We start from the raw sequence: 26,665 nt of genomic DNA, 5'->3' as shown, positions 1-26,665 counted from the left end.
GTTTGTTTCACTTTAAATGAAGAGTTCATAGTGCGGAGACCTTTGAAAAAAACGTGTTCCTTGCCAAACGTGCCCATTTTAATACAAAATATTTCCCATTGTTATATAATTAACAAATATAATTGTTAGTTTCAATGTATTTCACACACGCGCACCAGGTTTCTCGAGCACCAGAAACTCACCAGTCATTTTGAATGTTTGTGCTGCAGCACGATTCACACAGTCTTCTTCCTTCAGTGTCGGGGCTCCAGTTCCTTCCCCTCAGACACTTCGGGGGTGTTCCTCCTCCACAGGGAAACAAGCATGTTGAATAGAAAGGCACAGGACAGCCTTCTAGCATGGCTCCCTTCACCTTTCCTCGTCTGCTCCAGGGTGGCCCCACTCCCACGCCATGCTCCAAGGCCCACTGCTGCCTGCACCGGCCTCCTGGTCCTTCTCCTGTCGTTCTCGTCTGACACTGGGTTGGGCTCCATTTATACACCTGCAGCCCCTTGACAGGCTGAAGGTGTGTATGATTATTCAGCCCTGCCTGACTCTGATTAAAGGGACATGCCTGCCCTTCACTGCGCAGAGGATCCAAAGGTGCTGGGAGTGAGAATACCCTCAGATTTGTCACACTACCCCCGTTCTTGGTCGGACCACTTCTTTGTGGCCTTTGATATTCATACACCATCTCGTTGTATTCCTCCTCATTTCCCCCCCAAAAACCATAACCTGTCGCAACCTTGAGAGTCACTTCAGAAACTTTTGCCTCAGTCATCCAATCCCTACTTAATCACATGAATGATTTGTCCCATGTCTCTGACCTTGTGCCTCTATATAATGTTGCTGTACCACTACTATTGACTCTTGTTCCATCTAAATCGAAACCGGTTAAACAAAACCAGCCAGTCAGATAGCACAGTGAGTAAGAGAGCTTGCTTTGACATCCCTGCAGATCCTGCAGATGCAGGATTGAATCGTGGCAGGGCCAAACTCAGCCTTTAATACTTGTGCAATCGATAAATGAGCACCACCCACCATGGGTAATAATAAGCAGCGCTCCGATGCTTGAGGGTTCGTAACGCTATATAAATGCAAAATAAATAAATAAAACATCAATAAAGGTTCATGGTTTTCTGATAATATCACCCTGTGCAAGGAGAAAAGGAAGGCTGAGAGATGTTGGCATAAGCTATCATCTCCTGTGAACAAATCCCAGTAGTCTATGCTTGTGGTGCGTTATATAAACACAATTGAGTCAAAAAAGAAACTGCTTTTGACACATGTATTAATTCGACCAAATCTACTATCAAGAAGAGCCTTACTATCCCGAAAGAACTCGAGGGCAAAGACATCCAGGATACCTGTACTATTGAGGAGGATGCTTGGTGCCAGATGATTCACAAATGCCATGATGGCCCAATTACAGACGCGTTGAACATTCAAAACAATCTTGATCGGAACTCCAACCCTTGCTGGCCTGCCCTGGCACCATCATTCCTTCTGAATTCCTCTTCCTTTATTTACTCTTTAACTATGTCTCTGAAAACACTACTAGAGAATTAATTAATAATCACAAGCCCACAGCAAGTAAGTGAGACATTTGTCCTGCCTCTATTAAATCTTGTGCCCAGTCATTAATACCTCTCATTAACAGGATTAAGGCCTGCTTTGATGCAGCCTCTGTACCCAGTGATCTTAAACAACCTGGATTACTCCGCTCTTGAAAAAAGAACCACTTGACCCACTAATTCCTTCCAATTACAGGCCCACTACCTGTCTCCCCTTTTTTGCTCAAAATTCTTGATAGGGTGACCTACCTATAGGTTCAGCACTCTTTGGAAACTCCTAGTATCCTAAGCACTAGGCAATTGATTTTCCGATCGCACCATTGCACTGAAAACTGCCTTGATTGATCTAAAAGCTAACCCCTCCAACATGGCCATGCTGCACTTCTTATGCTACTGGACTTATCGGCCGCTTTCAACCTGGTCGATCATTGCCATCCTGGTTGATAGCCTTGCTGCTGTTGCTAACTTATCTCCATCTGCCTCTGCCTGGTTCAACTCGTTTCTTTCTAATAGACAAGCCAAAGTATTTGCTTATGATGCTTCTGCATCACCTACTTTTCGAGTGTGGCGTCTCTCAGGAATCTTGTTTAGCTCCCACCCTCTCTAACATCTACACCAGACCACTGTTTGATTTTCTTGACCACATGCGCCGGGGAGGAGCGCGACACCTGAAGACTGAGTACCTGAATGATAAAAAAGACAAAAAAGACAAAGAAGAAGTATCTGCGTGTGGAATTAAATGGCCGAAGCCAAACCCAGGAACGGTGGTGAATTTGGCCTGTTCCCGTCGACGCGGAAAAGGGGAATGAGGTGCGGCGCCGGAAGGTGGAGTCAGGGCAGCGCATGCTCCCAGGGCTGCACCCCCGCACGCCTCCAAATTTAAAGGGGAAGAAGGTTTTTCGAGTGAAAAAGGTTCTGTCTCCTGTCCCTTGGAAGGGACGCCGCATACAGTATGGAGGAAAGGGGACATGGTGATTTTGACAAAGACTCTGTGGCTATTGATCAAGTTTATTCCGGCATGCAGGCCTGGATGGCTAACTCTCTTGCACTGAACGATGCAAAGACTGAGCTGTTCATCCTTGGTACAACACATCAAAAAGTTAGAAGCCCACTATTGCTCCTTTTCCATCAGTGGTTGTACCAAGTCGCTGACAAAGTCAAGACACTAGGATTTATCTTGGACTCTGAACTCTCTATGGTGCCTCATATTAACCAGTTTAGATCCTCTTATGCGTATGGTCTTAAATTACTCAGACACATCAGAGCCCACCTCGAACACCAACTGCTGTCTTTTAGGTAGGGCAATCATGGGCTCAAAGCTGGATTACTGCAACAGCCTTCTTATAGGTACTTCTCAAGCTAACTTTTTCTTAAATTGCAAGTTATCCAGAACAGTGCGGTCCATATTGTCTTTAATATTGCCAGTCGGGGTCATGTTACTTCTGCCAGACAGTCTCCACACTGGCTTCCAGTCCAGGCAAGATTTTAACTTTGCAAGCCGCATCAAACATTCTATTCCCAGGAGATGTCTTTGCTTCAAAGACTTTTTTCAGACTCAGGTTACAGGCAATTCCATGTTTGACTTTGCCGCCCCAACGCTCTGGAACAGTCGCCTATCCTCCCTTTGCGGTCTTCCTTCTACCCTATGTTTCAAAAAAGCTCTTAAGACTTATGTATTTGCTCCTGGTTAGATTCCTCTTTGTTTCCTGGTCTGATCTTGGTTGTTGATCCTTCTTATGTTCTGTGACAGACACCTATTGCTCTATCTGCTCTTCCTTTTTTTTTTAGTGCTCCGAGACCCATGGGAGGGTGGCAGTCTACGAATAATAAATAATAATAATAATAGAAAGGGAAGCATTAGAGGGATCCATGAGACAAGGATGTCATTTCACTAAAATGCCTGGGGTAGCGGACATGACATCACACAACCCTTGACCCCTGATGACATAACAGGAAGTGATGTAATTTGAACGCCGAAATGTCGTCACAGGACGTGATGGCGTACTACCTACAGATTTTTTAGATGCATCTAGCACCCGTGTTTCCAGGTGCTCTCATTTCAGCCAGATATAAGAACCGAGGCACAGAGGGAGGCATGATTTGTCCATGATTACACATTTGGGAATGCAATTTTCCAGATTCGACCTGGGGTTCATATGTAAGAAATACATAATGCAGTATTTCTAACTGGGTGACCAAAATCTGTAATGCAGGCTACAGCAGGTGTATGAAACATCTATAGACACATGTACACAGAAGTACGTGTTATCTGTGGCGTTGCTTTGTTAAACAAGCCAATAAAGCACTGCCCTGGGAGGTGTGCACAGCTGTTCAACCAGGAGAAAAATGTGGCTCGAGCAAGGCCTGACAATTAAATAATTGACCAGGATTTAGTATCAACAAAATTCCCTGGTTATAAATGTATACATGATTCAGCTACCACTACGATAGAAGAAACCTGTAAGACTGGTCTGCATGCACAGAGGGGGGTGCACCTGATAATGTTATCTTTGCTGGAGTATAATACCTGGGAATGTTTTTCAATATACTCAGGAGCGCCCCATAGTTTTTATTATCCAAGCATAATACTGGGTTCTAGAGGACTTTGAAAAAAATTTAAAAACACCATTTAATGTAATATCATTGCTGCACACAAATTCATAGCACCACACAGTTATTTAAAATTGAAAACACCCATGAGTTGCTTCTCACCCGGGGACTCACTGGCAGACTTCAAGGCGCGCACTGCACACTACCTCTTTGTCAGACCCCAACGGCACAGCACACAATTTGGCAGCTCCCATGCGAGACATGCTGTGTGGGCACCTCCCCCCCCCACCCCAGGCTCTTTAACAAAGCACAGTACATGCCACAACCCAGCCCGTACGGACCACCACGTGTGCGGAATGTCCATGATGATTATGCTGCTATAGGGGCATGCTCTACTGCAATTGAAAGATGTAAATATGCTTTTCAATCAAAGCTTAAATCTTTAATGTAATAGAGAGAAGGGGTGTAAATATTTGCCACAAGTATGTGATTGCGAGTGATCTTAGCGAGGGAACCCTAACTAACGAAAATGGGTTGGGGGGAGCCGGTGGGATTCTCCTCCCTCCCCAGAGGGAATGTTTTTAATAATGGGTTAAAATGGTGCATTGCAAAGCACACTTTCTGGGAAAATGTGGGTAAAGGTCCAACAATGTGGGTAAAAGGCCAACAATCGGTTTTGTAGGGTGTAGGGAAAATCATGAAAAAAGCAAGTCACCAACAGTGCAAAGGGCATTTCCCAATGCATTATCATGCCAGTCCATGCAATATATGTCAGTATAAAAATATTTGTATGCTGGCTGTGCCCATACATTTCCATGCTGGCTCCACCAACATATGTTAGTATTCACATACAAGACCATACTTATGTTCGCTTTAAGGCGTTTTTCATTACTGCACTGGGCACAAAACTGGCTCTGCCAATATTTGCCAGTACCCCTATGTTCCCGTTGGTTTGGCCATTAAAAGTGACATGACGCAATAGGAAAACCTGTCCAAACTGGTTCCAATGTAAGCCAATCTAGACCCATAAGAACACTTGCCTTGCTTAATTCATCATAGATGCTCAGTCAATAAAATGTCATGCTACAGTGAAGAATATACAGGCCGCTATGCCAAAACATCAGTATAGAGAGGTAACACTACTTATCATTCTTGCTTTCTTAAAGATGCAGAGTAATAAATGTCATGCCACAGTAAGCAATGGCTAGATTGACGGCACCGAAATGCTAGTCTAGTCAGGGAATGGCACACATGAACTTGCCTTTGCCCAAAAATACCAGTAAAACATGCAAAGTCAATAAAGGATGTAGCAAAAATGCCCCAGTGATCCCGTCTACCAGGGCCTTACACACACATGCATCTCCTTCCACCCACCGGTCACTCACCCATACATCTTCTCTTGCACTCGCTCACACTGGACTCACCACACAGGCACACACTGAACCCCACCCAGAACATTCAAAAACACGCCATCACATTCATACTCATTCACCACGAGTCACTCAATCATGCACCTTTTCTTACCGCCACCCATTGCATTTTCTACACATGCGCTACACACACCCACCCAGAACATTAAAAAACACCATCACATTCATACTCATTCACCCACACACACATTCTCTTACATCCACTCATTGCATTCTCTGCACAGGCACACACCCATCCACTCATTGCATTCTCTACACAGGCACCCACCCACCCACTCAGAACATTCAAAAACACAAATCACTTCTAATTCACCCACCAGTCACTCACACCCTCCATTACATCCACTCACTGCATGCTCTACATAGGCACATACCCACCTGCCCTGAACTTTCAAAAACACACATTACATCACTTATTATTCACCCACCAGTCAGTCACAACCTCTCTTCCATCCACCCACTGCATTCACTACACAGGCACACACCCACCCACACAGAATATTCAAAAACACACATCAATTCTCATTCATCCATCCATCATTCACATACAATATATCTGACACGCACTTCACACATGCAAAACACAAATCATATTTTTTTAAAAAGCCTTCTTTGCTTTTTCTTGCAACTTCAGTGTGTCCTTCCAGGCCCCAACAGCTCCTATGTGCTGCTCACAAACAGGGACCTGGAAGCTGCAAGAGCTTCCTGATTCCTGTATGTGAGCTGCAAGGAAGTCAAGGGAGAAGGAGTTGGTGCTAACGTGGCATGTGACATGTGCCACATGTCACGGTCCACTCCAACCCCTACAGAGTGCATCCCCGGCCCTGCCTTCAACCTGATGGGTGAGGACTGGGCCGAGGACTCCCCAGACCTGGAGTGGCGCCCCCCCCCCCCCCCCCGAGCCATGGGAGGGCCCGCTACACCAGGAGCACCCGTTTTCTTTTTTAAAGATGTTTTAAGTTGGTGTTGTAAGGGAGTCCCAGGGGTTGCAACTAGGGCCCCTGGGGTTCGCATTTGCGACCACTGGCATCCCCCAAATGACATCCCTGCCGAAGGAATCCGAGGGGGAAGAGGATCAGAAGATGTAGAGGTCGGGTTGGCTTTAGCAAGAACAGAGGAGGCATCAGAATTGATGAGAAGGGGGAATGAAGACATTGGTGAGTGTGGGGAGACAGAAGGAATTGTAGGCGTTGAAGAGGGGGTGAGAGAGGATGAGTTTGAAGATAGAAGACAAATTTAAGTAGTGGACTCTAACAATCTGATCCTGCTACTTAACTGAACCTACTATTATCACTTGATATACTTTCTGCTGCAAACACTTTCTATGAAAGAAAGATTAAAGGCAAAAAATAATTAATTAGCATATGATTTCGTATACCTGAAGGCTGCTAATCCATTTGTATTTTGGTTTAATTGTACATTGCAGCAGAATGCCTGAGAATTTTCAATATTAGCCTATACGGCTAATGCAGGATTTTCACCCATACTCTGTACTTATTGTATTGTGTTGAGGCATTCTTTTGGTTCCATGTGTTAATATCCCTGCAAAAATATCGCCATACAAAAATATCGCCAATATTTTTGAATGGAATATTATGTAGTGATACCATTCTTTTATTTTAAATCAATCTCGTTTTATGCGTCAATTTTTTAAATTAAAATAAACAATTGAACTTTTCTATAGTTTTCTGGTGTAAACACAAAACTTAATTTGTGAGTTAGAATTGCAAGGACAATACACATTTTCCAGGGAAAAGACTCTACATCTCTCCATGACCACTCATCATTCTTACTAAATACAGCAAAATGTGTGTAGTTATGCTAGGACAGCTAATAAAAGCAAACAAGGATGTGGATGGTTACCTGTGAGGCTTCTGCCAAAGAATTCTGGGTGAGTTTGGTGAGCTTCCGCAGATATCTTCCATAAACCACAGCAATAATGGCAAGAGGTGGCACAACACTCAAAACAAACGCTGCAAGTTTTGGTGAAACAAAAAACTGCAAAAAAATTAAAAGGTTTTATAAGCCACTATGTGACATGGTCGAACTGAAGCAAATGTACATTTTCAAATATGGCAATTCAAGCACAAGTACAACAACATGTATGTCCCAGTGAAAGCACTTGCTGTTTTTCACAATAAGTGTATAGTATTGCCACCCAGAGATATTGCGATGAACAAAGTCAACATGGGAATATTTGTTGGACCCAGAGTAGATATATAGTGGATCCCCAGGCTAACCCAACTAGCTCCCCTTAATAAGGCAGGGGGCCATCACAGCAGCATGTGCACTCACCCTCCACCTACAGACACCCAGGGCCACCATGTGAAAAGGGTGGGGCAGGCACCCATCAAAATTCCCCTCCACATCAGGTTGATCCCCCCCCTTAGATAGCCACTGCAACTCCCTGGCAATATGCAAACCCTCAGCACAGGAAATCAAACTTTCCTCTTTAAAGAAATAATCTTGAAACACTGCAAAGCCACAAGCAATCAGGGGAATATATTTTATTCTTCATCAACAATTCAGAGGGACATTTGTTCCATTATGTGTCGTACACAAGGAAAGCGGGGAGGTGACAAAATGCGTGCCCCCCGAATTTGCGACTATGAAAATGTCGACTTTGAAAATCACGCAGCACAGTGATCACATAGATCACTTTTTCCTGCTACCCTTTTATATCCCTACTTAGCTCTGGGCGACACTTCATTGTGTGCTGGCGACTCCCCTCTATCCCTGCAACGTCAGTACCCTTTCACTAAGGTGGGTCGGACCTGGTGCTGCAGGGTCCTATTTTTCTTTTCAACTTTATTGTACCTCGCTATACATGTAAATCCATATATTGGAAGCAGGTGACATCCTCGCAAACCCATTATACTGAACAAGGGGAGCAGGGGACAACCCCACTCCCCTTGTTCGTTATAATGGGATTCAGAATTTTGGTCACTTTTTTTATTTTGTATTGCCCTTTTCGGCCGATACCGAGTGGGGAGGCCGTACGGGTACACACTAAAGTGTAAATAAAGCAAAATTGACATGAGAAAAGGGAAATAAAGTTGCTACTGCCCACTAGACGTTGAAGCTATGTAAGTACCAGACAGCTTGACAGGCTTGAAATGGTGGTTTTTGACCGGTATACGATAGGCAATGTTGGGAGGCATGGTATCACAAGTATGACACTGACACAAAAGGTAACATTTGTAAAACCTTTATTCAATTTTCGGGGTTTAGAAAAACTCCTACTTTTCCCTATAGCTAAGATGGGAATAGTCTCTACCATCAAATAATAAATAGAACAGTGCTAATTGAGTCTGTCAAATCAAAATGGCCTACACTAACAAAACCTAATGCCTGCCCTATCTCTTGTACAAAAAGTGTGTAAAGGAGAATATGTATGCAAAGGAAAATCAGTGTTAGAACAAAGAATAAATGTGGCGGAGTCAGCTCTCCTCCCCAAGATAGACAGCACGGAGTAAAGCGGTCCCCGTAGACTGGATGACACACTCTGGCTCAGATTTTCAAAACAAATCGCATTTAGGCGCTATATAAATTAACTATCATATCATATATCATATCATAAAGGCAGTTCAAAACATGGATCGAGGCCCGCCTGGACTTCCACGTTAAAGTCTCTCTTTCCAGCTTTCAAAACACAGTTCAACAAAAAGGTCCACGCCGGTCTCCCACCGTCTGGCTCGGACCTTTTCAAAGCAAAAAGTTCACATAGGTCTCCCTCAGTCAGGCTCGGACCTTTCAAACACAATACTTGCAGGGATTCCCTTACCCTAGCTTAATTCACATCCTTTAGGGGTTCCCTTCGCCTAACGTATCACACTTCCGGTCTCCCTCAGTCAGGCTCTGACCTTTTACTGATGTCGAAGACTTTCGAATGTGCATGGCTTTTACTATAGACCACAGCAGGACCATTTCGACTTTCCCTTTAGGTCACACTCTTGTGTTATTTGCCCCAGTGTCTCTTGGTCTGGGTAGTTCGATGTCATAAGCACAAAAGTTCAATGTTCACCTTTTTACTCCCTTCCCTTTATCCACGGTTAATTGTGCTCACTTACATTTGTATAGTTCATTCCCTTTATCACTTCAAGTCAAAAACATTTCACCTTTCACAGACTTTCAAGAGGGCTAGTTCCTTTCGCCGGACCACTCGGCTACTCAGCATCGCTGGTTTCACAGCTATAAGTAATTCAAAGTTCATCACAGGTCTGCCTTCCTTTGTGCCTCATCCACACATGTGCAGCATTCAATTGTGCGATATACTATTGCAATTTCAATCTTTCTTCAACACACACCGGTTTTTCATGTCGCTTGCCAACTCAAAGGCTGTGTGCATTTCTTTCTTGTCTTTGAAGTTTTTAATTCATGAGTCAAGTTTAGTGCCAGAGGTTTGGTCTCGCCTCCCCAACTCTGCGGTTCACCCGGCAGGGCCGCTTGCATCCCTGAAACACAATGCAGTCTTCTTGTCTGGGATGTGGCCTTTTCCACACGTCTTTCACTGCCTTTTGGAAGCAACAACCTCCTGCAGGGAACTTCTGGGGTTCTCTACCCTTTGCTCTCGCCCCTTGATCCGTCACTGTGCTCCAGTAGGTTTGCCTTCGCCCCGGAAGTTCTGCTCTTGCTCGTGTTCCACCTTGCTCAGAGTGTATCTCTATGTTCCGCTTTTTATCCATGTGAGGAGAGCTAACTGGTATCGGACGAATGCACTTAAAGTCAAGTGCCTGACTTTGCCTGACCCAATTAGCGGGACATGTCGAATGAGATATGTAAAGGTTAGCCTCTTTACTCTCAGTCACACTCTTCCTTGGCCCACTTTTTGCGTAGAAAGGGGGGCGAGGGGGTGGAGGGAGTTGGGACATTGGAGAATCCTTTAAAATTGGATGGGTCATCTGTACGGGAAAGGGGGGAATGCCAAGTCCCAGCATCGGTCGCCTCACCCAGGTGATCCTCCTGCCCTGGTCCACCCCCAGGGTCTGGATCCAAAGGTGAAGGCCATAAATTGGCCATTTGAAAGAGAACCCTCAGGGACTAGTAGGTGAGACACCCTTTGGTTTCTTACAGCAAGCAGAAAGACCAAGAGTAAAGTCGGTAATAGCAGCAGAGCTTCCTGAAGGAGTCCTCCACAACAAATTGTCCAGTTCCAAAATTCTAAATGGTGGCCAAGCTTGAAATAAGCTTTCCCCTTTCAGCGCACGTGACTCTCTGCAAATTAATCACAAACCATCCCATCCCATAGAGCCCAGGTGAAATCCATACCCTAAAGTACCAACCAAGAGGAGGGAAAACACACTTATTTACTAACTTTGAATGTATCCAAAATACATGACACTACCCATCTGGCTATGGACGACAGAACAAAGAAGTGCCACCATAAGTGACAAAAATACGGCCATTGGACCCAAATTCCTTTTTCCATTCCAGATAAAATTAAAGAGCCATTGCTGCAACCAGACAATGAAGTGACCTTTCGACTTCCGATTGAGGTTCCAAAAAGAACAAATCGGGAAACATTTTGAGGTTCTCAGGAGTTTTAATTGGCCAGTAGACATGCCATCTATTTTTGACCATATATCAATCTTTTATATTTTTCTTTCAATGCATCTTACCGTAGATTCTGAGACATTTAGATCTACACCATCTTGTGACATGTAATCAGTCGAAGGGATTGCTCCAAGTTCAAATGTCCCAGCAGCAATAAATCATAACACGCGCCCCTCTATGTGACACCAGCATGTCTGACTGCTATACTACGCCCCCTTCTAACCATGTCTGGGCACGATTTAGAGAAATGTCCTACGGACGCAATGTATTGACGTGTCTCCGTAGAAATTCAAGACGCCTCAGCACTCAATAAATATCAAACCCTTTGTCCATGACAACATTATAGTTTCTCCTGCCTTCGTGTCCGTCAAATTTATTTCTGGCCTTTAAGGCTTGTTCACCATGCAAAAAACAGCAATAGGCAAAAAGATGCAAAGTCATAATTTGCACATGAAACCAGGTACTAATATATGAATATTTTGTATATCTGCTTTAGCACACGCATCTGTCAATTGTGCAATTATGGAAATTTGCAAGGAATTTCTAAAAATGTCTTTTACAAAAGAATTAAGGTTAAACCAACAAAAAGTTAGATAATTGTTATCTAAACATTTATACAAATAGCAATATTAAAATTAAATGTTAATCTTAACTCAGCCAAAAATGTAACACTATTTAAAAAATAGTAAAATCATGCGCATCATAAAATGTTATTCTAAAACATGTAAAACTATTAAAACAAAAATAAATGTACATGGTTAAAACAAATTCGAAGAAAGTGCAACATCTTTTTCAAATAAAAAAGATAATTAAAAACTTACATTATAATATCTATACCTATAATCCATTATCAAGAGTTGGATTAAAATATAAAAAAACACCACTTATTTCGAGTATAAATGTTAAGAACCTTTTAAAAATAGTCCAATTAAAAAACGAATTTAACATTTTTTAAAGTTTCAATTATAATGACATGATGTATAACAGCTTTTTGAAACATACAAATGAAAGGCTTTATTTGCATACAATTTATAACATGATTTAATTTACTTGTTCAAAGTTTGTCTGGGCATCATTTCGAAAAATCACCAGAAATTCGGGATATTATGTAAAGGTATACTAATGTGTTATATTAATAAAGATATTTTATAAATATAAAAAATATCTTTATTAATATAACACATTAGTATACCTTTACATAATATCTCGAATTTCTGTAAAGGTATACTAATGTGTTATATTAATAAATTTAATTTGTTATATTCTTTAATTACATAACTCTAGGAATGTGCTTGCTGATTTTTTAAAATAAAATTGTGTAGGCATATTTTAAATGATACAGCAATTTTTCATGTATGGTAATTAGCTAATTATTTCATTGAAATGTTTTATTTTAATTGTCTGACCGCCTCCACATTGCCCCCGAGAGCCATCCCTTAATTATATTCTATTTGTTTTATAATTATTTTTTTGCAAAATCCCAATTAAAGATTCTTTTAATATACACATTATAATATGAATACTTTGATTGTTCACATTTTTCTGGGTATCATTACAAAAATCACCAGACATTGCGGAACCATGTTAAAGTATGAATTCATTTTATTACCAGATTTTGAGATTCATTTAATTTATATACTTATCACTTTTTTAATTTGCTCTTGTTCTTTTACATAAATGATGTAGCATCTTTTAAATTCCATGACAATCTTGATTTACAATCTTTATCTGACACCATAGCTGAGGGGGGGGCATGGTATCACAAGTAGACACTGACACGAGCTGCAAGTTTCAAAACCTTTGGGTTGGTTTAAAGTGTATGCATTCACAAAGACATATTTCATGTAAAAGTTCATGGTCAATGTTAGCAAAAAAACTCATGGAATACCTAATTGAGCAATAGGTTCTTCTAAAGAATCAACCTGTTGGTTATCTTGTGTTGCATTGCAGAAAGAACATTTTGTATTGCTAACTATGCTTAATTCCAATTTGGTATGCGGAAGAGGAACTGAATTATGTTTTGAAATCAAAAATGACTTGGTCCGGCTATCAGGATTGTTTCCAGGAAACACAACTGTATTTTCATGCTTGCCAGCATGTCGTACTTGGATGCGTGGAAGTGTGAAACATCAAAAAATAAATTGTGCCCACATTAATGTAAATAGTTGTATGTATAAATTTGCAGTTCAACATGGCCTACATTATATTTTTCACTACAATTTAACAAGTCAAACTGAAAGTCGTTTTAGAGTTGATGGAGTACATTTAAAGGGGTAGTCCAGCTAAAAATGTTATTTAAAAAATAGATAGGCAACATTAAAAAAAAATACTAGCACTTTTTTTTTTTAACTTCCTATGTAAAATTTTGAGCTATTCAAGCTCAAAATTTGCAAAAGCAAGCAAATCGGCGCATCCATTTTGTGAAATGGATGCCCGCCTGTGCTGGCTTTTGCTTTTGCGGCACTAATGAAGGAAAAGCCAGCCAGCTGTAGTAAACAAAAGCTACCGCTGGGTGGCTTTTCCTTCATTGGTGCTGTATGCGGAGGACGGGGGCCGGAGACCAGAGCACGAAAGCTGCAGCTGAATCTCAGTAGGTGCCATTTATTTATTTTTCTTAAATAAGCACTAGCTGCAGTTTTTTTTCTAAGTTTTCCGGGCTGGAGGAGCCCGGAAAACTTAGAAATAAAACTGCAGCTTTAAAAACGTTGTATTTATGTTTGCGGTCGCTTTTTAAGCGACCGCAAACATAAATACAACGTTATTGTGTTTGAAAACGCTGTAGTTTTTCGGAGGAGCCTGAGAAACTTGGAAAGAAAAACCGCAGCGTTTTCAAACACAATAACGTTGTATTTATGTTTGCGGTCGCTTCAAAAGCGTTTTTAAAGCTGCGGTTTTATTTCTAAGTTTTCCGGGCTCCTCCAGCCCGGAAAACTTAGAGACAAAACAGCAGCTAGTGCTTATTTTTTAAAAAAAATAAAATAGCACTTACCGAGATTCAGCTGCAGCTTTCCTGCTCTGGTCTCCAGTCCCCGTCCTCCGCGTACAGCACCAATGAAGGAAAAGCCACCCAGCGGGAGCTTTTGTTTACTACAGCTGAGTGGCTTTTCCTTCATTAGTGCCGCAAAAGTAAAAGCCAGCACAGGCGGGCATCCATTTAACAAAATGGATGCGCCCATGAGCTTGCTTTTGCGAATTTTGAGCTTGAATAGCTCAAAATTTTACATAGGAAGTTTAAAAAAAAAGTGCTAGTATTTTTTTTTAATGTTGCCTATCTATTTTTTAAATAACATTTTTAGTTGGACTACCCCTTTAAGTAATAAGGAGAATCATTTAATTTTAGTGAATGGCTTTGTAATATTTGCAATAATGGGCTGCTTTACTTCTGTTAGTGTATATAACATGGTTGTTTTTTGTAAATAAATTGTGTATTTCCTTGCTTTAGTGTAGGTGTGTTATGTGTATGCGGTGGGCCGAGTAGGCATGTTGTGTGTGGTCATAAGACTTGACTGTATGTTGGGATGAATACGCAGTGTGTACGAATTTGGTATTCTCTTGCTTGAGTATGTTGGAATGTGTATGCAGTGGGGCAAGTGTGTATGCTGGGTGTGGTTGCAGCTGCTGTGCGTATAAGTGGCGTGGTTGGTGCTCGATCATGTATTTCCTTGCTTTACTCTGTTGGAACGTGTAAAAACGCAGGGGTGAGTGCGTATGCATTGTGTGGTCATGGCTGCTGTGCCTAGGGGTTGTGTGATTGCTAAGTGTATGGTTGGCATGTATTATTTTAACTTATTTTGTATTTTTTTGCTCGAAAATCTGGTGCACATGCGTCAAATATAGATACATTTTCAATCCTTATTATCTCAAAATTGGCCAAATCAATTTTCAGATAATTTTTCAGTGCACCAATTCAAGCTACAATCTAGGCGCTTGCAAACCATTTAGGAAATTGAAGCTGCCAATTTCGAGATATTTTGGCCACATTCTTTTTTGTTTGCTATGCGAACACCCCCATGTTAAACACAATCAAAGTAAACATTTTTTAAACTATGAAGCCATTCATGTATAAGTCTGTAATATTACAATGACAGGCGGCTGCCTCAGAATATTACTCTGGAATACTTTCAGATTTTTTCATGCAAGCCTTCAGAAGTTAAGAAAAGTCATTTTCTGACACTCGATAGGAACTTCATGTTAACCTTAACTATACCTTGTGCTAGAGCTAAGGCATTATATATGTTTAAATACTTTATTATAAATGCAAAAAAATGTTAACCAAAGTTTTTATTCACCAATTACAATTCTAAAACATCATGGCCAGTAGGAGTTCATGTATGAACTGGAATACATGGATGAGGAAATGCTTGCGAGGGAAAGCCTGCAACAAAATGTTCAAACAACTAAAAGTGGTGTCAATGATTCACAAGAATGGAAGACTTTGCAGTTGCTGCACTTGCCTTAGATGTACATTTATTTAAATTTTGATCGAAAACACATGCTGTAGTGAAAACTCCAGCAGCTTGGCCTACATATCCAAAAATGAGCCTCCCCCACTATGCGTGACCCAGCAACGAGACTTACCGGCTAGCCTACCTTAGATGTTCCATGTTCAGGATTAGGATGGTGCTTATGCACAAACTTAGTGGAATAGTTTGTCCTTGTATTACCAGCAATGAGTAAGTATTGTGTCCACAAACTTGTGAAACAAACTTTGCACCATTGCCTTATAAATTATTTTACATTGGTAATGTGATCTCATGACTTCACTATATTTCAATTGACAAATGTATTCTACTTATGTTATGCTCAACGATTCAATCTTGTTTTTTTTGCTAGTCTTCAACTTTCTTTGTCACAAGAATAACCTACCACAAAAATACTTCCTTTAAAATATTTCAGTCCCTGGAAATATCATTTTGCATGTCTCATTTTGTAACTATTTGACGTTTAACGCCTTATCGCCAAATATATGTTTTGCTTTTCCTATCTATACCTACTTTTAAGTTTTGCGAAAAATATACAAATAATTTATTTTAATTAGAAGACAACTTTTTCTCAATGTTTTTTTTTTTTTTTACACAGATGGTTCAGGTGTGTGGCCTGTACATTGTACAGGTGTTGAATTCATTGGGTTCTGAGTTTATCTAGTCAAGCCTGCTTGTGTCATAAAAGCCATCTGGGACGAATTTCCAAATCATTCTAGGGAATATACTTCATTCGTGCAGACTATCCCAAGTCCTAATCAATATAACTTGCAGTTATTATCATTGTTCTAAAATTTCTTTAAGCTAAGGGTTCTGACAAACTTTAACAATGTATTAAAATAGTCATACTTCGAATGAGAAACAACAATTTAATATTATTTGATAGTCATGTTTTTTTTTCTAAATTGTTTTACTGTAAACCCACATAAACATATGTTGTTTTGATAGGTTTCACATCATGCTGTAAAGCCTAAACCTACGTGACAATACACATCACTACATGAATTCTATAAGAGATCACACTGCTTATTTTTTATTTGATTGATTTATGGAAAATTTGTATGGCGCCTACACGGCAAAATGTGTTTCAAGCCGTCACAAGACAAAAAGGGGGGAGTGCAGGACAGAGGCGAAAATAACAAAAACAGTCCAGTAGGCCTTGTAATTCTTCGTGCAAGTGCAGTAAGAAGTGCAGGGGGAAGGGGCAGATTAGGGCAAAAGGATGGAATAGGGAGAGGTGAAGAGGGATAAGTGCAGGCGGGAGGGGGCACAGGGGCTGAGCAAGTGGCGAGAGCCCAGGAGAGCAAGTGCTTGGGGGAAACCAGGGATGGAGTCAACTAGTGCAAGGAAAGGTGGTGGACCAGACTTGGTAGGCTAGTTGTGTAAGGGTGCCCGAGGGCAAGTGCTGGAAAAAGGGGTAAGGAAGAAGACTAGTTGAGGGGGGGCCTGGCCCCAGTAAGGCTCATAAAGGGTACAGGCATCCAGATGCTGTGGCAGGTGGAGACTAGCAGTGGTGGGGAGAGGAAAGGAGGAGGGGAAAAGGAAGGTTTTAAGAAGCATCCGGAACTTAAGGCTCAAGTGAGAGTGGCAGGGAGGCCATTCCAGTGGGAGGCTCCTGCTGAAAGAAAGATCTGCCCCCCCCCTCCCCACTGTCTGCTTGGAGAAACATCTGATCTGCAGAGAGTTGGAGCTAGAGGACAGAAGGACTCTAGCAAGGAGGTATTTAGGGAGAGAGAGTTGGATGTAGTGAAGTCCAAGTTCCCAGAAGGCCTTGTGGATGATGCAGAGGGTCTTGAATGTGATCCTTGCAACCACAGGGAGGCAGTGGAGAGATTTTAGGGCTGGAGAGATGCAGTCTCCGGGCTTGAGGCCATGGATAAGTCTTGCAGTTCTATTCTGGATTAGTTGGAGAGCTGAGGGAAGAAGGCAGATTAAGGAAGAGGCTGTTGCAGTAGTCCAGTCTGGAGATAACAGTAGCTCTGTAGACGTTGAGTTTCTGGGGGAAGGTGAGGAAAGGGAGAATGCCTATGAGGAGGTGAAGCTGAAAATGAGACTTCTTGACAAGGTCAGCGACAGGAGGTGAGAAGGAGAGAGAGGAGTCAAAGTTGACACATAGGTTTTTAGCCTCACATGAGGGTGAGGGGAGGGGGCCCAGGAAAAGCGACCACAGTAGGAGGCAAGGAGTGGGGGGGAGGCGTCCCAATGAGAAGGATTTCTTATTCTTATCCTTGCCTCGCGTACTGCACATTTTCTGGTGTTACATTAATTAATACTTAAAAGTTTAGTAGAAAAAGTAAATGTGAACAAAGTATTGTCACTTTTTATGGCATTTCAAATGAAAGTAATGATCTAGTTATATGAAACATTACTAATAGATCATGTCAAAGCCACCAAGACCATAGCCCATCAATACGTCAGAGTCTAAAAATATAAGTTTCATGTGCCCAATCAACACGTCATTTTGACTGCTTTGACAGAGTTCCATCAGGGGTATAGGGGGCTCAGGTGGGTGGGGCCCTGTCCTGAACCTCCCAGGACCAGAACACAATGTACAACTCAAATGGGTCTTGAATGTACTGTCCCTTGGCAACATGGTCACCCCGACCTGGTGTCTACATACTCCCCTTTTTAAGACAATGTCCACTGAATCAGGAGCTGTAGGTCATCGCCCACGCAGGCGTGGACCTTTTCTGCTCATTTCATCCTGCCCCCCCCCCATAGCCACTCTTATCAAATTCAGTTCTCACTTTGTCCCTATACTCCCAATGGTCGTGGGTGGGGCCATGTTCTTGAACATTATTTTACGCCATCAATTCTGCACCCACCTCAAGGTTTACACACAGCCATATTAGGGTATGTCCTGAATGTATATCATGTCCCTTAAAAAAACTAGCAACAGAACTTAAGGGCAGTCCTTCCCCGTGCAAATTTAAAATACATACTCACCTATTCAAGTAAATAGAATCTACTTCAAATCTTTAGTCAGAAACCACTGCATTCTGCTACGGATATTAGCATCATGCGACTATTTGTCTTTGTTGCAGAATAGACACGTATATTTTTGAAACCACAGGTAATTGAGCTTTCTCATTATTATCCATCAAGTTTATGTATAGTATATTTTATGCTGTTTTTCCTCCCTATTTACATCTGCAATATTTATATATTTTCCACAATCAATTGCATTTTTCTATCTTTAAAAGGGTATAAACATTATTATTTGTAACTACCATGTGTATTGTTTTATACATCAGTTTGATACTTCGATAATTAAAATTTCCTTTTCAAATTTAATTTTGGAGCTTCTTGTGCCGCAAACAATGCCTTTCTGTATGGTTTTGGTTGTCTGAATTGCAGCCATGCTAGGACTTCCAGTACAGCGCTGTACTTGTTCCCAGAGGGCATGTATTGGATACAAGTATGGTTGCTCAATGGTATCATCCCAGATTCCAAGGTTCACAGCCGAGTCAAGGATTTCTTTGAGGACGTATGGGGTAATCACTTCCATGTGTGTAGACAAAATTGCGATTTAACAAACCTCTATCACAACCCAGCCACTTCGTTGCCACAAACCGACTACCCTCACCCAGACTCATTTCACTTCCGCCAGGTCTCTGAAAACGAGGTGTGCACCATCCTCAAAAGTCTTAAACCCTCAAGATGTAATGGAGATACCTGCCAGACCACCATCAAAGAAGGTGGATAAGCCTTCATCCCTTTCATCACTAGTTTTATCAGTACGTCCTTCACCTCCAGTACAGTTCCCATCTCTCTTAAAGGAAGCCTGGGTCCTCCCTCGCCTAAAAAAACATTGCTTGATCCTGCCATGCCCAACAACTACCGCCCCATCATGACAGTCCCATTCCTGCTCAAGTACCTGGATAGGGTTGCCTATCTTCACATCCAGCAATATCTAGAATCCAATTAGGTTCTGGGTCTATGCCAGTCTGGTTTCAGACCAGGCCATGGAACAGAATCAGCCGTGTTAGACCTAAAAAATCAACTGCACTCTGTAAGGAAGGCATGGTATCAAAGTAAGACAGACACAAGTGATCACAGTTCAAGGGTGTTTACTGAATTTTATCAAGGGTGTGATAAACGACTATCTAAACCTAAATCTAAAGATGGGAGCAAGCTACGACCATCAAAAAATAATAACAGTCCTAGTGGAGTCTCGTCAAAATAAAAGGGCCTATACTAAAAAAGAAATATTGCCAATCCTTACCGCTAGTTTACAAATAGTGTGAGGAAATGTTCATGAAAAATAAAGAAGTGTTTACAAAATGATAAGTCAAGATGTTCAGTCTGTTGGCCTCCCCTTCCCCACACTTTCAGCATGGGACAAGGCAGTTCACTCGAGCATAGCACACTCTTGGGCTTCTTCGGCATGAGGACACAGTTCTATTACAAGCATCAGGGCCTTCTATGCCCAAGTCTCTTGATTCAAAGGGGCTGATGTATCAAACAAACGAAAACGTTCCTTTCCAAGTATTCAAGTAGGGTAAGTCACTTCAACCTGGATTCTCCTCAGCCAGGCTCAGGTTCCCTTTTCACAATTAGCCTCCCTCAAGCAGGCTCGGACCGGACCAATTAGATTGTATAAGCTATCAAAGACTTTTGAATGTGCACAGGGTTTGGCTTGCCCCGTTGCAGGACTACTTCGATTTCAGTCTTCACAATTTTACACTCAGTTGGATACCTAACAAAGACCTTCGAATGAGCACCCACGTGGCGCCGGACCACTCTGTATATGGCATCTTCCTTGGTTTCAAATGTTCAGTCACTCTAAGGATATTCAATTATATTTGTGTCGCTCATCACGTACGTCTGACATTCTGTTCTTTGCATATTTCTTCATACAATGTTGCCGCTTGCAACCTTGGTTATAACACAGACTGGTCTGCTATCAGTCTTCCCGACTGACCAGCTGTGCTGACTTTACTGGGGCGGCTCTGTTGTAGGAGACGAGGACAGTACCACAGCGGCAATCGCTCCTCCCCACCTTGGCAATCAATGCACCTTTCTTCAGCTTTAATTGCCGGTGTTAACTTTCTTATTCTCAAGGGCTTGTGAAAGTAGCGGCTTCCTTCCTATGAAAAGGCCAAGGGCAATTCCCGCCTTGCAATCCTTTCTAGTCTTGCCGTCTTTCTCCTCGTATTAAACTGCCATCTCGGAACTGCTGCTTCCTTGTGTGTTTTAGCTTGCTCAGAGTGTGCTTGTGTGCTCCGCCTTTTATCCATGAAGGGAAGTGTGATGGCAATAAGGTGTGTGTAATTATCAGTAATTGCCCGACACTTGTGTTGGGACATGTCAGGTATACGGCTCTGGTGTTTGTCGCTCACTGTGAACTGTCCATGAGAAAGAGTGTCGGAAAAGGAGGTTGGGGTCAAATCCCTAGGTATCCTACCTGGTAGGATGGGGAAAAGGTGTTATTGGGAAAGGGATTCCGCGTCTCACCCTCCGGTGTCCCACTTCCACTCCCAGAGGACCCCTCATCCAAGTGAACCTCCCGCACTGGTCCACCCACAGGAGCTTGATCCAAAAGCGATGGCCGTGTCCTGGCCACCTGGATGACAGATCCCCCAGAGACTAGCAGGTGAGACACCTTCAGGTTTCTCACAACTCCCTCAGACACGAAGGCAAGCCTGCACTGCTCCTCCTCATCCTCCTAGACCTCTCTGCTGCTTTGATTTGGTTGACCACAACATTTTGTCACCACCTCACCACAGCTGCCAATTGTTCGGAAAATGCTACGTCATGGGTAGCCTACTTCGTATTTGACAGAACTATGGAAGTCTTCTCCGACACCACCTGCACCCCCACCTCCCCTGTCACTTGTGGAGTGCCCCAAGGTTCATGTGTCTCCCTGACACTTTACAACATTTTCACCAAACTCCCATTTGACTTCATGGATTGCATCGGCATATCCTACACCAATTATGCCAATAATACTCAAATTCTGCTTCCCCTAATGGGTAACCACAGGGATGACTCCCACACCCTAAATTCTATCTACGCTGGCATCCAGGCATGGATGGCTACTAACAGCCTTTGTCTTCATGACGAGAAGACAGATCTTGAAAGTCAGTCCACCATCAGTCCTTAGAGAGCCCCCCCCCCAATATGCCAGCTTCAATATTGACAACCTACAGATTCTAGTCTCCACTTCCCTAAAGACCCTAGGAGTTTACCTAGAATCCTCAGTCTACTGGACATGGCAGGTCAAAGCCATTGCCACATCCGCTGCCAACACAACAAAGCTCACCGAGACTGCCAGACCTTTTCTGGCCTCAGTTGACTACCTTACCATTGCGAGAGAGATCGTCAGAGCAAGACTGGATTACTGCAATGCCCTCTTTTCTGGAACCTCCGCCCAGAACATTCACAAACTACAAGTGATACAGAACAATACAATCTTGGCTGCCCTCAACATCCTCAGAGGAGACCACATCTCAGAAGCAAGAAGCAATGCCTGCTGGCTGCCAATTAAGGAAAGGATCATCTTCAAAACTCTTTCCATCAGACACTGATGCATGTTGAACTCAGCACCACCGTACCTCACCCAAAGCTTTGCAAAAGCCAAGTCCTCCAGACCCATCAGAAAATCTTACGCCCATAGACTTGTCCTGCCCAAATTCAAACTGGCCAGGGGTGGAAGTTCAAGCTTCCCCTATGTGGCTGCTCACCAATGGAACACTGTCCCACCACATCTGAGAACAATCATATTGGGCCTTCAGAAAAGCACTGAAAACGTGGCTGTTCACATAGTGCTACTGTCTCTCCCCCCCCTTTCTGCTTCTACTACCGTCTGACCCACAATGTAAGAGTACCTGGTTGTAACTACCCCCTGATTCCCAGGGGTTTGGTGCGCTTAATAAATGAAAAAAATAATAAATAAAATCCACTCATCAGATATGTATTAATCTTACAAGTTCACTCAAAAGGGTCTCTCCAGGTTGTCTTGAAAGTTAATTCCCAATGCTGTTGTGTATCATCACACACATGGGTAAGCATGTACTACCAATAATTATTGTATATATTACTCCCAATATCCATAAAAAAGCTGGCCAGATTTCTACAGTAATGATGGTCTGCTACATTTCTTTTAAAAATGTATATAATAAAGCTGGTCATATATGGCCACTTGAATTTTTTTATGTATGCTTATATTCTTAACTTTGGGTAACCAAAACAGCAATGTCATCCTTCAGGTTAGCAAGAAATGGAAATCTGTTATTTTCTTAGATATTTTAGTTTATTAATTTCAACATTTTTAATTACGTAGACACAGCAGATGGAAGTACAGCCGTGTACAGAAGAAGAGACTATAGACATTTCTACTAACCCTCCAGTGAGCTGTTAAGACATGCACAGAGATTAAGACGATATTACATTTATAACGAGCCTGTACAGAAGTGTTTCTAGGCGCAATATTTTGTATTTAATCATCCATCAATAGAGTATGTTCATGGATGCATTAATTTCCAAAAGTATCATGCTTCAACATCAACCAATTTTCCTGGATCAACGGAGACCTCACTTGCCTTTCAAGTGTTCCTATTATAATTATAAGTGTGTGAGCATGTAGACTGCAGCTGTATGCCGTCACATGCTATATTTGAAACATTAACCTGTATTTGTGGTATTAAAATGTATATTTTTGAAAAATATTTTTAATATGAATTTCTTCGTTTTCCCTGATTTTGTCATCTTTATAAACATACCAACTAGCGTTCATAAACAGCAGCCCACTGGTACGTTATCACCATACTCTTCTTAATTTGGAACTGTTCATGAAGTGGTATCACATACACAGTTTAGACTTTTTTTTAATGTGTATCACATTTGACCTTTTTATGAAAGTATTCTTAAGTTCTATTGCTTTGTAGATGTGATTGTGCTATACTGTCTTTTCTATCATTTGTTTTCTCCACTAAATGCTCAATGTACGTGTTTCTATACCAAAGACCAAAACCGCAAGAAAACTACACAATCTTTCAACTACTGCAACTACTACTGTGTTCCTACCAATTTTGAAATGTTATTTAAAGGAGAAGACTGTGATGCTAATTATGACGTCTAGTCCCTATGACACTGGCAAAATCCAACAGGTATATATGTGATCGTTTTATTTTATAACTTGTACTTTTTACTGAATCAAGAACAGTTTTTAGAAAAAGTGATTTATTTGGTCAATGATGCTGTAAAGGCCACACTTCTGAACTTGTTATATGATTTCACACATGCTAAACATTTAGATTGCTAATTATAGTCCATGATCCCCATGCATCTTTCCCTCTGGGAAAGGTAGCGTGGAAGATCAACGTGGTCTTGTAGTTTCACAGGGCTACTGTGTCAGCCTTCGCATTGCAACCAGTCTGTATACATTCTTAGCTGCAACTTTGGATTGATCATAGGCTTGATTTGTATGATACAAGATCTTTAAATTAGCTGGTTTCTAATGGTGACTAGCCAACTTTGAATTCTTATCAGAAAAAGCTAAGTTAACCACCTTTTTAAATTGTCATAATCCAATTTAGATTCAACCCATTCCCATAACATGGCACTAAATTTAGTCATAATTCTCACTAAATTCTGTTTCTCCCCTGCCAGAAAGAAATGACATTTATTGGGCTGAGTGTAGACAATCCACTACCCTATCCACTCAGCGATAGGGTTTATATTCATGCCTTCTGCTTCGTGGCAATTGAATAAGTTGAAGTCATCCTTATTTGAGCATCTTGCAACCCTTATAATTAAACCTCTAGCCTACATCATAAATCTTTGTGTGATCACCCTTTGTTTTATAAAGCAAGCATGCCTAATCGTTTGTACTCCTAAAATTGTCGCCATTGTAAGTTATGTCATGCAGCCACGTATTACATTCATTTCACAAAAACTTGGATGTTGAAGATGAGACAAAATTTAGGCATCTATTTTTTGTGAATCTGATCAACGCTTTTTAGAACATGTCAACAAAAATGGGGATGACCACTTCATTTACAAGTGGCTGTTTTACTTTGTTCTTTGCAGTCTTTCTCACAGCATGTTTTCACTAAACTGATTGTTAATCTTGCAATCTGCTGCTCAGCATATACAGGTCATGTTGCTGTGAATTTGTATACATGGTCATGTAAACAGTTTGTGACTTGCTCTCATTTAATGGCAGTTGTATTAATCTACAAAATATAAATGGCACAAACGATCATAACACAAACAGTCTTTTTAAACCTAGGTATTAAAATGTACACGTTATATTTTACTCCTATTTACATAACAGGCATACTCAGTTATTTATTTATGTATTTGGGCATTTGTAGAAACGCACCCAGCCCATGGGCATCTGGGTGCTAGCTACAGTCAGGCAAAGAATAGGAACAGGGGAGTGAAACGACAGAGAATCGGAGTGTCCGTTAAATAGGTGTGCTTTAGGCTTTTTCCTGAAGCTGCCATACAAAGGTTCGTCTCGGTGCTTGTTCCAGAGAGTGGAGGCACGAATTGGGAAGATGTACCCGGCTGCCTTCTTGCGGTGGAACTTGGCGAGACAATGCTTGTAGGTCGATATCAGGGGCCTTGCCGGTGAGTGTCTTTTGAGCTTTGCTGCAAGGTGCAAAGGGGCATTGTTGGAGAGACAGCAGTGCGTAATATAGAGGCCCTTGAAGTGGATTCTGTCCTTTACCGGTAGCCAGTGGGCGGATTTTCTCGCCTCCTTAACGTGACGGCGCTTCCCAATGTCAAGTGCTGCACGCAGTGCATGGTTTTGGATTGTTTGAAGTTTGCTTATGTTTTTGAAGGATGTGCCACAGAGCAGTGAGTTGCAGTAGTTTTGAGCAGACAAGGGCACAAGCAACTTATGATTCATTAAATGAAAACTCCTTCCAATTCTTCCTTAGGTAGACTACGCCTTTACTTGGCATGGTGCTTCTTGTTCAGGGCCTTTTTGTTCTCACCTACCAATTTTTTTCAGTTTTACAAACTGCAAATTCCTCCAGAATCTTCTTTACACCACCAAATAAGCAGATGCAGGCATTCTTGTCCAGGCCCATAGCATCTAGTTCTCCAAATAACCTTTAAAAAAAAGTATGCTTATATCTTTGACTGAACTGAAAATAATCCAAAGACAATAGAGTGCCATGTTCGATTTGCTCATTTCAGAAAACCTTTTGTCTCTTAAGCAGTGTCAGTCTCTTCGTGCACCACCCCCACATTGGCAGGTGTTTCAGTCATTCTGGGGGGATTTTTGTGACAAACCCCATCTTAATTACATTCTACCAACCCTGTCCATTCTTTCCTATAGGAGCTTCCGATCTCCATGGAAATCGGCATGATTTATTTGTGGAACCTTTTTATTTTCTAAATAGATGCTCTCATTTGAATGCCCTCATTTGAGTTTGTCATCTACCCATTTTAATTCTGTATGTGCATGCTGGCAGCCGGGAGGCATTTTCCGGGGTGCCTGATATAGTGAGAGCTATTTTTTGGAACTTACACACTCAGTCATGCGCTGTGTTGCTGCTATGTTTATGAATTGGATCCTTACGATTGAGAAACTCTATATTTAAAAAATCTGCTTCTCCAAAATGACATTTACAATCCTGCTGGTTACTGAGGGCACACCAATATGCGGCACACAAGTCTTATAGAACAAAGTTTTGTTTTTCTATAAGAAATGTGGGTTTGAAATGTGCCCTTTGGCCCAAATTCTATTTTTCTGCTATAGGAAGTCTTCAGTTATCTTAGGTTTTACAAGAAGGGGAGGTTCCGATTTAAATACAAGTGACTTGTACATACATGAAACATTGTAGACCTGTAATGCCTTAACACTCACCAACTCTTTTTGTTGTTTAGTTTTACAGGTTCTCTTCCATGATGATCACAAGCATCCATAAACATGTTTAAACTTCTGTCTCTGGCGTATTCATCATTTTATGTTTTTAAAATATAATTCTGGTGGAGCAGTTTATATTTTTCTGTTGGAAACAATGACAGTCACTGATTAAAATGGTTCTGTTGCGTGGAGTGTTCTGTCATTGAAAATAAAGACTTGAAGTACGATTTCTTTTGTAAACAAATGTCAAACATGTAGCTAGCTGACTAT

The 26,665-nt window shown here is 41.6% G+C and overlaps 1 protein-coding gene across 2 annotated transcripts in view; it reads right to left on the bottom strand.

Annotated features, from left to right (window-relative positions):
- ABCB10 (ATP binding cassette subfamily B member 10) overlaps positions 1 to 26,665 on the bottom strand; it is a 550,176-nt gene that overhangs the window by 374,385 nt on the left and 149,126 nt on the right. For both annotated transcript variants that reach the window (XM_069607430.1, XM_069607431.1), the window contains exon 4: positions 7,397 to 7,531. In XM_069607430.1, the coding sequence (XP_069463531.1) occupies positions 7,397 to 7,531 (135 nt within the window). The remainder of the gene's footprint in view (positions 1 to 7,396; positions 7,532 to 26,665) is intronic.

Source organism: Ambystoma mexicanum, chromosome 4q (assembly GCF_040938575.1).
Source record: "Ambystoma mexicanum isolate Mex_15411 chromosome 4q, UKY_AmexF1_1, whole genome shotgun sequence".
NCBI classification, from domain to species: domain Eukaryota; kingdom Metazoa; phylum Chordata; class Amphibia; order Caudata; family Ambystomatidae; genus Ambystoma; species Ambystoma mexicanum.
The sequence above is the reverse complement of the archived record's forward strand: the minus strand, read 5'-3'. Positions and strand labels throughout refer to the sequence as shown.